Here is a 13,788-nt window from a genome sequence, read left to right on the forward strand (position 1 = left end):
CGAGTCACACTCTAATAAATATCCGTGTCTAACGAGGGCCTTTTCGCAGCCCAGGGTACCAATATGGTCCAATTGGATGTCACCTATTATTGCGAATTAAAAAATCCAAGTCATCGAAAATCGTAGAGAATTGAGCGGTTTTCAAGCCAGCCAAGCGATTTGAAAGCTTGGCGTTTGCGCCAACAAAAGCAGGAACCGTTTGGCCGGCCACATATCTATATAGGTAGTATCTTGGGAGAATGAAACCGGCGCTTCGTCGCTCTACCCATGCTCTTTGCCAGTCTGTTTTCAAAAGCCGTCAACAGAGCACTGAGGAGTCGGTGAAAATTTCCGAAACTCGATGTCACACCACAGCCGAACGGTCCGTTGAAAAAACACCCGCGAGATTTCCTGCGCAATCATGACACACAAAAATTATCCAAACAAATAACCGTTTGAGGCAACGAGACAGTTTCACAATCGAAATGACACGTGAAAAAGCCGAAAATACGAACGAGGTGTTTATGTTACGGTGAAACGTGCGAGAAGATCCCGCGATGGAATCACAATCAGCTATTTTCTCCCGGAATATGAGTGAGTATTGGCGAAGTACACACTTTATTACCCGTGACACGATGTCAGAATGATGAGAGACAACAAGCTTTACATAAGTAGATGTCAAACAAATTTAAAAAAGGATAACGCGCTATTTGTGAATGTCATCCCATTTCCTGACGTGAAATAAGGGGAAACTTCGACTTTCAAAAGCCTGATTTATATGCCAAGTTTCGTGGAAAAACAGAAAAGTGAATTAAAACCCTTCAAAATTATTAATATAAATATCCGCGAAACGGTTAAAACGGTCCGAATGTCGGGACAAGAATAAAAAATTATGTTATGTCGGTTTTTTGACGATATCTCGGAAATAAATATCTCGTGGAAGCCACTTACGAACGTTGCATGTTAACACATTTTCAGATAACTTCAGTAAATATAAATTTCAGGCGAAAACACAGAATTTTTGAACATATTTAATTACGGACGATTTTTCAAATTTTTCATTAAATGGGTGGCTATTTCAAACTAAAATTAATTAGTTGGTGTTTATAGCGCACAAGCTTATTTATTAGTTTTTGAAATTTTAAACTAAACATATGCATAGTTTGTATTCACACTAAATTTATATCATTTGCATATTAGTTGATTATAGGAGTGAATGTGTTAATTAAAACTAAACATTTTATGACTTCCTCTAATTTTGTTAAATAAATATTTATAGAAAGAATTCACTGACTAAATTTGGCTTGTGAGCAATTAAAACATTACATCTGTGTATCTTTCATTTTTTATTTATAACTGATTGTATTGTTAGAAAATATTATTCACTTATTCACACACAAAACTTAATTAAAATAATTGAAAATTAATGTTTGTAAACTGAAAATTAAAAAATAGGTAGTTTATTAAAATAAAAAATCAGCTTTTTGGAATGAATAAAATGAAAATAAGAGTTTCAAATTCTTACAACCATCGGAGTTAAGGTATAGGTTCATAAGTAATTGGAGCTTTAGCACTTCGTAGTCCAAATGTAGAAACAAAATGAAGATTCGGGGCTTCCCCACAAAGAAACAATGGTTTGAAGGTTTACTTCAAGTGCACTTTGATTGCGTTTTCTTTAAATGTAAGCTAAAAATTTCAATGTTTATTGTTATTAATAATATAGATGATTATAGAAAATAATAATGTAAACAATTTCTCGAAAAATTTGTTTGATTTTGGAGTAAAACATCTTGAATTTTTGTAATTTTTCTTAAAAATGAAACGGCAAATTACTAAAAAGTTAAGATTTTTTACTCCAAAATAATAAGCTATTTTTTTAATTGTTTTACATTATTATTGTCCATAATCATCTTGACCAAAAATATGAATATACACTGAAGCAATTAACCTACATTTGATCTTCAAACCAATGTTGGGAAACCCCGAAACTTTTTTTTCTATGTTTGGACTACTGAAGCGATTCTCTACAATGCTCTGAACTCGGAATTCGGCAATTTTAAGACACCCTGGATAAAATCTCTAAGAAATTATAGACTTTTAGAAAAATTTTAAAAATATCAAGACGCAACTGAAATAATACATATAACTCAAAGAACACATAAAACACTGTCAAGTTTTTGACAGTTTTTGAATAATAAAGAATTTTAAAAGAACTTAGATATTTAGTACAATAAGAGTTTATAAGACTGAATGTGTTTTTATTTTATATAGTTGAAAGAAATAACTATGAAAAATGCGGTTAGAAAAGATATTCTTAAAAGTAAATATAATAGTTATTTATTTAACGAGTTTGAGTATAAATCGGACGTTTTAATTCACGAGTGGAATATTAAACTACGAGTAAAAACCAGTGGGTTATTATCCACAAGGTGAAATATATGAAACGATTTACACAAAAACGAGTTGAATACAAAATTTTTTCTTCGAATTAGACTCAACAAGGCTTAAAATTGCTTTAAATTGTTAAAATAATATGACGTTTCGTATTGAGAAATGCCAAACAGCTGTCAAAACACAGGAGAAAAATTGTAAATTTTGACAGTGTCGAAGAATAAAGTAAAGTTTTTTTATGAAATTTTAGAAGAATTCAATGTTGAGATTTAAATATTGAAGCTTTTAAAATATGTAAATACTTTTAAAACCCTTAACCAATTTAAAATATAGTTGCATAAGAATCGGTGTAAAAAGTGTAAAAAGGACAGTCCATAGTAATTGTAATTCAGCAACGTCTAGTAATCCCGTACAAAGAAATAAATTTTCAATCTACATTAATTAAATTACTTTTAATAACTCAAAAAACTGTGCTGTAACTACAAATCATTTTTTTAATATATATTAGATGTTGATGTTGACTGAGTTTTTTTATGAAAATCTTAAGAAGAGTTTGTTAAAGCTAAGTGCATAAATGAACTTCCCGATTCTCCGTATACTTACTACAATGTAGTAGTAATGACTGAAAATCTCAATTTTTGAAACAGATAATAGATATATTGAAGAAAAAAACGTTAGAAAGTGCATTTTATAAGCAACTAAATTGTAAAAAAAAACAATATTATGACTTGATAAGTATTTCCCACACTGACGGGTCACTGATCTTGCTTTCCCACTCACTTTTAATTTTTGTTGATTTTTGAACTTGAATCTACTAACGTATAAATAAAATATTGAAAAAATAGCTCAACGTTGAACAAAAATATTTATATTATTATACATAGGTAATAGTTGTTTCAAAACTATAAAAACACCAACGTCGCATTTTACGGAATTATTTTTTTAAATAAGATTGATAAAATCGTAAATTAGTTATTAGTTAGATCTCTCATTGAAACTTTAAATTACATTAGCTATTAATTTTTTGAAGTGGACGAATTTTGAGAAAAAACGGCGTTTTTATAGTTTTGAAACAGCTGATATGTATGTAAGTTTATTAGGCGTGTCCAAATTAGTTTTTAAACACTTTTTTGGAAAATTTTATAATTTCCTCTATTTTTGCTCTAGAGTTATATTGTGTTCTATTTGAAACAATCTAAACACAACTGACTTAATAAAATGTCATTCACTCAATTGTGTTGCCAAGACCTGCCACATTATCCTAGTAAATCATGTTTATTAGAAATGTAATTGCTGGAATAACACAACATTGCTTCTAAAAATAATTCAGTACTTACATTTATATTTTTCTTAATAAAAGCAAGTCCGCGATGAAAAATCGCAACACGTGTATAATCAGTCCATAGTGATAACCGTGTAAGAAAAATGTTGGCAAAAGTTTCAGGCGTAGTGCGTGCTGAAAACTGAATTTTCTCAGTTTAGTAGACCGTAACAAAAGTAACGTTTACAAATGACTTATTTACTTCAACTGAAACTATAAGGAGTCCTTCACGTAATCGTTTGATAAATTATTATTTTCCACACAACAAGAATTTTTGCAATTTTGCAATCAATTACTTTGCTATTTTTAAAAACACACGTGTTTTGTATTATAAATTCAACACATTCCGTACAGCTTTAAAAAATGATTTATCTGACACGAGAGACGAACGCCAGTCATAATTTCAAGTTTGTTTGACCAACGATGATCTGTTTGGCAATGACCGAAACTCTTTGATTTATTAGAGAGGCTTTCTCAAGTTCAAAAGATACACAACAAGCATTTTCACGAGTTAGAGAGACGAGAGAGTTTCTTTTATTGTTGAATAGCTCATCACGGCAAGGAGGCCATAATTCGTTACGTTACAGCCTCTGAGGGCGTTATTTTTTCAGCACACGAGGTGCAAAGTTTCATAAAATGTGGTTAAGTTAACCTTGCACTAAAAATTTTACATTCCTTGTTACGCCCAAGTTCAGGGGAATAGCTCTGCAGGAAATAGGTGTTTTGCGCTCTTGGGAGATAAAGATCGACTTTCGCTCATTTTTCATTTTCATATCTCACGCACTTGACACCAGTTTTCAAGTTCCTATGTTTCCAATTATTATTTTTCACCGATTTGACATGAAATTTTTAACCTAAAAAACTTAACATCTCCAGAAACAATATTAAGATCCTGAAAAGTCTAAATTAACACTCAAGTTATGATGGTTTCAAGACCTTTATAAATAAACTCAGGCCATTTTTAAAGTAAGATGAAGATGCATATTTTGAACTATTCAATTTTGTGTAAATTTATTATAAGTCGCTTCTGAAAGCTTGTACACCTACTGCCGTGATCAATTAATAAGTGAATTAGGTCTGAAAATATTTTTTAAAAGGGGCCCTTCTGGTTATGCCTACCGGATAATCAAATCAACTTTGTTAAGTTAAATTTAAAGGTATATTGTTTATTGCTATTTTGCATTATTCAAGTTTTTCTAAAAAATTTTTTAATAGCGATTCCTGTAGTAGACTTAAGTTTAATCGTTTTTGAAACGTTTAGATTTTTTATTTTATTTTTTCATCTTTCCATTGAAAAATTGAGAACTCTCCCAAATTTTAATTAAGTATTACAAAGTTGTATTTCAGTATATGAAAAAGAAAAGGTTAGATCCTAGGTGTATTCATAAATGAAAATTACTAACAAAGACCGTAAATTTAAAGTTATGTTTGAAAAACTTTAAATATTCAAAACAAAATGCAATTTTCTCTTCAATAGACTGAGAAAAATTTATTCCTGTACCATCAAGTTTTAATATCTCTATTTACCATGAACACTTTTCAAGTAATGTGGAGTGGGAAATGGAGTGTTTTATTTGAAAAAAATGGAGTTATGGGTTTTTGAAGTTCTTTACAAATATTACCTAAAAATTTTAAACATTTTTAATTCTTTTTTCCAACTCTAAAAACAAAACACCAAAGTAAGGACCTTTTTGTTCTCTTTCACAAATCTAAATACGATTTCACAATATTTAAATAATTATGGTGCAGTTATCGAATTTTGAAAAAACACATTTAGAAAAATCAAGAAATTCTAAATAAGTATTTTGATAAAACGGTCCAAATGTAGGGAAAGCTAATGCAAACTGTCTTAGAAAAACTCGAGTAAAAACGTAACAATCAACAAAATAACAAACTTGATATTTACTTCACCTTCTTCCGGATGGATCTTTGCAAATTTTCAGATGGATAGTATAATTTTTGACCTGTATTTAAAAAATAAAATGAAACTTTTAAAAAATGATTTCGAAATTTCTCTCAGGAAAAGTTACGATGGTTAAAATCTAGAAAAAGGTTTGCAAAAAAAGATTTTTGGATTAGATACTTGGAAATAGATTTTAAGATCACATAAAATAAATAATAGTCCTTATATTTAGAGAAACTTACTAACTGATGTTAAAGGATTTGTAATGTTAATAAAAATTTCAACGTTTTGACCCTATAAAAAGTTACCAGATTTATTAAGAAAACTATAGAATTCAGGAATATACAGCGTGTTCTATTTTTTTTTTGTTACAAATTTAGACAGGTGATAGAATATTAAATGTTCAAACAAAAGTTTCCTAGAAACATGAATCCAAAAATACTTCCTAAGGAATATATACTTTCTAAAAAAAACATTAATGGGTTTTCCCCACTATTTCAGAAGCCACCTTAGAAAAAATTCCAAAGTTTTGTACAGTTGATAACCTTTACAGACGTAATTAAATACAGACTAACGTGGATTTTATTTATTATTTCGTCCAAAAAGTTACAAATTTATTTCGGCATTAGTTTTTTATCATTTTCAACAAAACATTGTTAAATTCCATAGTTTATTACACAAAAAGTCCTTTGCTTTATTTCGACACAATTCAATGTTTTTGAGTAAAATCAATTTAAAAATGCTACAAACCATAAACAATACAGGGTGATTCAAAAGTATCGGGAGGTGATAAAAGATATCAAACTGCATTAAAATTTCCTATGACATAAATTGTTTGAGCCTTCTTTCCCGAGTCTTTAGTTAAGTTTTTGGTGCTTTAGATCATATTTTTTGACTTTAATTAGCAGAAACGAGAGCACTTGCAACATTGAACAGATACCTGTTGAAAAAAATCACCAACTAATGTCTTATGATGTTGAAAACACTTATAAAATTTGCAAATTCGATAATAAATTAAATTCGACATCATAAGAAACATAAAATCCACAATTCATATCGTTGCCAAGGAAAACAAATTTAAAAGTATATAAAAATTAAGTAGCTTAACGGAACGCCTTTTATCACCATATGAGAATTAGTGCGTTACTTTTGAATCACTCTGTATACCTACAAATCAGGAAAAAACGTATAGGCTTTCTCGGCCAGAACTAGATTCAACTCTGGGTCTTTTGGGGTTAAACCTTATTGATTTCTAAAAAAGGGTCGACGTTTCGCCCGCTCTTGTTAGAGGCATCTTCAGGGCAAAGGAAGTCTAAAATTTTTAAACGCAACGTTAGTATCTTGTTTAAAGGTTCCAGAGATGTTAAAACCTCGGTTAAAACTTTCGCAAATATAAAGATCTTAAATCCAAGACTTTTGTGACACAAAAAATTTGGCTTGAAACAAACTTTGAACAATATTATTTATGAAGAAAGTCAAAAGTTCAAGTTTTTGAAAACGGGGTCTTGGCAAATTATGAGTACGAGTATCAGAACAAACTTAAGTGGAAACAAAATTAAAAATCGTAAAACCAACGAAAGCGGAAGTAAAGTGTTCCAGAAAGAAAGTTGAAATTTTCAAAAAATTAAGAATTCTGGACCTTTTAAAAATGTTTGAAAAAATTACTGAAATTTAAAAGTTTGGGTTCTTAAAAAATACATTTTTTCTACTTTGGTTTCACAAATTCTTCATTGTGAAACTGAAAGTAGTTTCACAAAGAGAACTTTTGTGCAACTTTTTTTAGTAAATTTTTAGGAGTTGTATTGGCTGTGCTAGGCTGGTAGGCGTCAAATCGTTTATTGATAAAGCCCAAATAATTAACAGAATTAAGAGGAAATAGTATGAACAGATTTTGATAGGTTAAACTAAACAAAAAAAAACAACAAAAATAGAACATAGAAAAAATAGTATATTACACTCGTTATGGCACTCATCCTATTAAAACCATTCGTGCCACAATAGAACTAAAATAGAAATAGAACAATATAATTAAAAAAAGATGAGTAAACAATTCTTCACTTGTGTTAGTGTTGCTGATTTTCTCAATTTTCTTTCAGATCTTAGTAAAATGGAGACTGAAAGTAGTGATAACTGACCCCCAATCCTACTATGATATGATTTCGTCAAAATTCAGCCCTTCGACAACGACCACGACGACGACTACATCAAGTGCTCTGAACTCAACACCTCTGATTGAATTTAACATAAGCACATCGAATTATCTCTATACACCATCGTCGACGATAGATTTATACAACACATCGAGCGTTTCGAACTTCAACGAGTCATCATCATCAGTGTTCCCCAATTATATCCGGACGACGTCGATGGTTTTCTGTATAATAATAATGTGTTTGGGTGTAATCGGAAATGTAATGGTGCCTATCGTTATTTTTAAAACTAAGGATATGAGGAACAGCACGAATATATTTTTAGTAAACTTAAGTGTTGCTGATTTAATGGTGCTCCTGGTATGCACACCCACCGTCCTCGTCGAGGTCAACTCGCGACCCGAAACCTGGGTCCTCGGCAGGGAAATGTGTAAGTACCACCAGGCCCAAGTTACAATTTCTACTAATACATTTTTATGCAAACGCGACCCATATGTGTCTGTCGCTTCGCTATCTGCCACCGTTGCACCGGATACTCTTTTCACTTAATCGCTTTAAATTTCAAATCGCCATAATTTCGTTATCACCCTTGATAAGTGGGCAATTTTCGACGCAACTTTATCAAAGAAAAAAGCTTTGCTCAAACCGTGACCTCCTAGAATCCAATCGCAAACTTTGACCTGGATAAAATTTCCACAAACTTATTGGAAGCCGATATTGAGGCCTGTTTAAAAGCAAAAGGGATTGTAATTATATTTGGACTGGCGTAGGAAGTGACAGCCCGAGTCCATTTATTGTTGACTTTGCAACTTTGAAACCTTGAAAGGGTGTTTTAAGGAAAATATGCAAAATGTGTTTTCATTCCAGTGTTACACAATAAAGAGATGCGGACTTAATAACCGTTGGGGGAGTTTTTATTTACAAGCCGCTTAGTTTATAAAAGTTCTAGAACAACGCAATTTCAGAGTAAATGGACTAAATTTGTCCGTTCTGAATATTTATTTTATAATATCGCTAGTTCCTATATTTCTTTTTTTTTTTCAAAAACATTCGCAATATCAGTCCTGTACTAATGTCTTCATTCAAATATTTAGTAACAGCAGGCGAAGTTATTGTAGATTTCTATCTTTCGGTCTCGACGTTCATAAGATTGGAATTTTTCTCATCATGTCTTGCAATAACGAAATATTCCTTATGCCTAAGTGAATATTTTTTATTACTTTTATAGACTTACTGACAGTAGAGACGTGATCCGCGTTTCCAAAACATTTTTATTGAATATAACAAGGAAAAACACCAAGCCACCATGTAATTTTAAATTTAGTTTTAGTGTGACAATTAAAATTAATGTCCGAGCGAAATTAATATGTTGGATGTTCCATTTCAGAGTTATTTGCTTTTGTAGTTATATTTAAACTATTTTCCTTCGATTTTAAATCGTTATTTTGCTTAGTTGTCCCGATTATTTTTTCTGTGTAGTAATCCAAAAGATTTCGCGAAATAAATCACTCAAGCCGTAGGCAAATTCCGTGATTGTTGAGAATGAGCAGAGAGTAAATATTATGACTGTAGTTTTATTTTCGCAAAGAATCAAAAGTGTGGGCCTGAATTGTCAAAGAAATTGACGAAGATTGATGCGAAACACGTCTGATTATTCTCTCTTTAATCATATTCCTGCTGTTCGCGCCATAACTGTTACATTTTTCAACAATAACTATGTAAATTAGCAAAACACAAACGTTTGTTACATGCAGGTGGTCCAGCATCGCTCAAAAAGGAAAAATGTTTGCGCTTTTGCACCACATGTGCAAAATACTGGCAATTAACTTGTGGGTGGCCTACGGCAAAGTTTCTTGCGAGCGTAATGTAGGGCTACTTCAGGATGATACATTATTAACTAAAGACCGCAATAAATAACGAATTATCTGGAGGGTCTCTTAATCCACTTAAAATCTGATTTCGGACCGCATTTGTCCGTGTTGTTGCTTTTAATTTATTTTTATGTGTGTCGTATTCTCAAGTGAAACATGTGTGATGGGTTAGATTTATCTGTTGTAATGGAAATGCATTCGTGTTGCAAGAGATAAGGTTTGCATAATGCGTACACACGAGTGGGGAAATTCCGGGAAAATTGGGTTCTGTGGACCGGCAGATGTAGAAATGGTTAATTGTGGACGTCAATTGCTTTTGACGCCTACTTAAAAGCTTATTGGGGATTCAACAACTTTATACACGAACGTTCAATCGACTTTATTACGGTGTGATTTTTATTTGCAGTCAGATTAAATGTATATTTAGTTCAATGTACTGGATTTTTAATCGCTACGTTCGTGATCCCAATTTATTTTAATCAAGAGTAGGCAGGACTTGCGTTTCTTTCCTTTTTAACTACAATTTGTACATTGCCTCCTTAAAAGATCATAAATATTTGTTAAGCAATGATACTATTGGAAAGTATAACATCTTAAGATCAACATTTATTTGAATTTGATTATTCAAGAGATTAACAACTATTCAAAACAATTTATTGTCTTAAAAGAAATATTGTTTTCAAAAAACTCTCCACAGCTTAATAGTGATGTTAAGATGTTTTGAGATGTGTTGAAATAAAATCTTGGACAATAACAAGTTTTATTTTATCCTCGATTTTATCCCTTTACCCAAATCCAGATGTTTCCAAAACAAACTTATCGAAAAAAGTTAGGAATATTGAAAAATAATAATAATGTGTTTTCTATAAAGCTTTTTATTTATTTTATAGTTTAGCTTCGTACCGGTTTTGTATTTTCCAGTAAATTTTTTTCTCGCTTTTTTAATTATTACTTTGAAGTCACTTTTAATAATAATAATAATAATTATTATTTATTTATTTATTTTCAACGGGTGAATTACCCAATTAGAGAATTAAGTAATAGTATACAACGCAACCAACATTACGTACATGCACCATTTTGTGGAGGGTTTCGGTCACTTTAGAGACGATTTTTATAACGATTTTAATATTGGTAAGTGCGTATATAAGTCCTGAAAAGTTTTACGGATGATTTTGAGTCCTAACTGTCTATTTCAGCAAGAACGTTCCTTTGGGCGAATAAGAAAAATCATTATTGAACAATAAGGTAATTCAAAATTTTTTGAGAATATTTTTTTCATTTAATTAAAACTTTAAACCTTTTGAGAGTACTTTATAATCTTAGATCAGAATTCAAGGTTTTGAATTTACAATTTCCCAGTGACATATTTCGATATTGGATAACTGAGCAATAGCTAGTTTATTTTTTTAAATCAATTGATCAGATTTTTTAGTTTTCGTAATTCGTGTTTGGTTAATGAGTTTTAAGGCTTTTAGTAGTTTTAATTCATATTATAGAAAATTCACGACGAGTAATGATAGAAAAAGCATCAGTAGCACACAATACAGAAATTTGTCTTTGAAAAAAGTCTACGAAAAAATTGTATAAATGGCTCCGATCTTTGAAAAGCGAAAACTTTTTAAATACAGGGTGTTAGGGAATGGCTTAGCAATATTTCTATAGATGAGTTAAAAACCCTTATATAATTTGTCGATAAAGTGCGTACTTTCTTCAGAAATTTTTAGTAAACCACCTGTTGAGAGCCCTGTGTGGCTTATGGTAGTTTATTAACAATAATTTTTTTCATTACACAAAATGGAAATGGTGGCGCATGGGCGTTTTAGGAATTTTTCAAAATTGTGGCAAACATGTTCATTTGTGTGGGCGATTCGAATCACTGTCCTAGCAAAAAAAATTTTTTTTTTCGTAAAATTTAATAACAAAGCACAAATTGAAATGGAAGAATAACGTAGTGGACCAAGAATTAATTAACTTACTTTGAATTTACCTCTGCAGTTTTGTCAGTAATATAGAATTAACGCTAATTTTTATAATTCTAGTTCAGCGGTTCTCAAAATTTGGGATTTTAATTTCAGAACGATTTTATGGGAAAACAATGCATTTTTGATTTGCTTAATCGAACCATTCCTTAACACGCTGTATATACCGGGTGATTTTTTAATAGATATTTTACAAAATAAAAGAAACATTTAAAAATCTAGTGCACATTTGATGACATTATAAAGAACTTTTTCTGATTGTTTAATATTCAGAACCATGTCGCATTTGTAGAGAACTTATGACAGAACTAGGTTTGCTATTTCGTTCAAATACACTAATTGAAAACAAGTTAAGGATATTAGTGAATTTTAGAAAAAATCAACCATTAAAAACCATGAATTTCTAAAAGCAGATACAGATTTGCAGATTTGTTTTTATCAGATTGCAATCCTTGAAAATTGATAAAAAATGTTTGATGTTAGAATAATTAGACTTCTTGAACTGTTGCGGAGTAGGGTATCTTAAAACACCAATACTTTTAACATTTTTCGAGCATAGTGTAACTTATGCAGTATATCAGTTCGTTTCAGGTCTTATTTGAAATTTTAAAGGGTGATTTGTTTTATCACAAAGGAGTTAAGTGATACAATTTTCCAAAAATGTCAAAAAATGACCCCTGGTAAAAAAATTGTCCATTTTTGGAGTTTGTTAATTTTTTCTTATTTTCTGAATTAACCAATACCTACATGTTTTTTTTTTTGAAGTAATGTTGTCATACGCAGAGGCAGTAGAAACTACTAGATACGCCACTGTATGTACGGTTTCAAATAGTAATTAATGGAAATGACGGAAAATATTATCCTTTTTTCAAGGTTAAATATTTTGGATTTTTTCTTTTTTTAATTTTGTTTTCACCCTGTATAGTCGTATTTAAAAAATCTGTGTTTTTTTATAATTTTGTGTTTCTTAAAAAATTCCTGCGTTTTTTGTTGAATTACCCCAACGTGTTTGAAGTATTTCCCTGAAAATTATGCTCGATTTCGGATTAGTTTCGAAACAACTGTGGAATTTAATCACGGTGCTGTAGCCGCAATTTTTGGTCAAATGCCAATCGCGCGATTGTTCCTCAACTAGGTTAAAATACCTTGAAGTGTTGTTGACATGTTTTCCAAAATCCAAGATTAGATAATGCAACATTTCCCGCATACAAATTAATCCCGGAAATGGCCTTTATGCCACGCTCAACATGCAGCCAGTCACCCACATTCCCACGTGTGATTTATTTCCACGTGTCCTATAGTCATATATTTTTTTTCAAATAAAATTTCAACTCCAGATATGACAGACCTTATATGGAATCGTGGCGTACCATGTTTATTTCGTTTCTTTTCCACTTGACTAAATATGATTTAAGCTGTTTTGTATTGTGACCCATTTTCGCAAATACGCGGTCAAACGAATTTGTTTATCAAAGGTAAACAAATACCTGCCTACAGACCGTTTACTTGCAATTCATTAAAGTTAAAATTAAACAGTTTTTCAGAGTTGGGACGGAGAAAACTTTCGCATTTAAACAGCTAACGAGATTCAGACTTGGGTTCATTTTCTTATTAAACTTTTCAAATTCAAAAAGATTTTTCTGTTTCGGTGATAGCGCTTCGCGCCTTATGAAATATAACTGTCATAAACGAAGTATAAACTTTTACGCTTAATTAATTTGCCACGAAATTGGTAATTAATTTACGTCCAAAATGAAATTTAGATTCGCGCTGACAAGTTGTAAAGCTCTGTTTAGTCTCATATTTGACAGATTTAAACTCCCAAGACACCATAAAACACGTTTGATTAAGTTCTAAATTTACTTGTTATCATCCGCTGCAATTTTTCGAATGTTTATTTGTAGTCTGCATTTATCAGTAGCATTATCTCCAACAATAACTAATCATAACAAGATAACTTATGTAAATTTGCACTGCTGAAGAGACTAAAGCAATTAATTGCACAGTCTGTTTAAAAATAGTTTCACCGAGTTTATCGAAATGTACTAAATTTAGATAAAGTCTAGGATCTTTAGAAAAAAAATCAAAATCTACAATACCGATGTTCTTTTAACCAAAAATAAGATTCGGAAAAATTTTGATCGATATGAGCTAAAAACATCAAATTGAAGATGTAATTTGACGTTCTTCA

General features: G+C 30.9%; 1 protein-coding gene across 2 annotated transcripts in view; it reads left to right on the forward strand.

The window, feature by feature from the left end:
- Positions 1–291: 291 nt before the first annotated feature.
- The window catches only part of ETHR, a 31,478-nt gene continuing 17,981 nt past the window's right edge, over positions 292–13,788 (forward strand). For both annotated transcript variants that reach the window (NM_001083324.1, NM_001083323.1), the window contains exons 1-2: positions 292–573; positions 7,691–8,174. In NM_001083324.1, coding sequence (NP_001076793.1) covers positions 7,748–8,174 — 427 coding nt within the window. In that variant the 5' untranslated portion in view covers positions 292–573; positions 7,691–7,747. The remainder of the gene's footprint in view (positions 574–7,690; positions 8,175–13,788) is intronic.

Source organism: Tribolium castaneum, chromosome 2 (assembly GCF_031307605.1).
Source record: "Tribolium castaneum strain GA2 chromosome 2, icTriCast1.1, whole genome shotgun sequence".
In the NCBI taxonomy this organism is placed as follows: Eukaryota; Metazoa; Arthropoda; class Insecta; order Coleoptera; family Tenebrionidae; genus Tribolium; species Tribolium castaneum.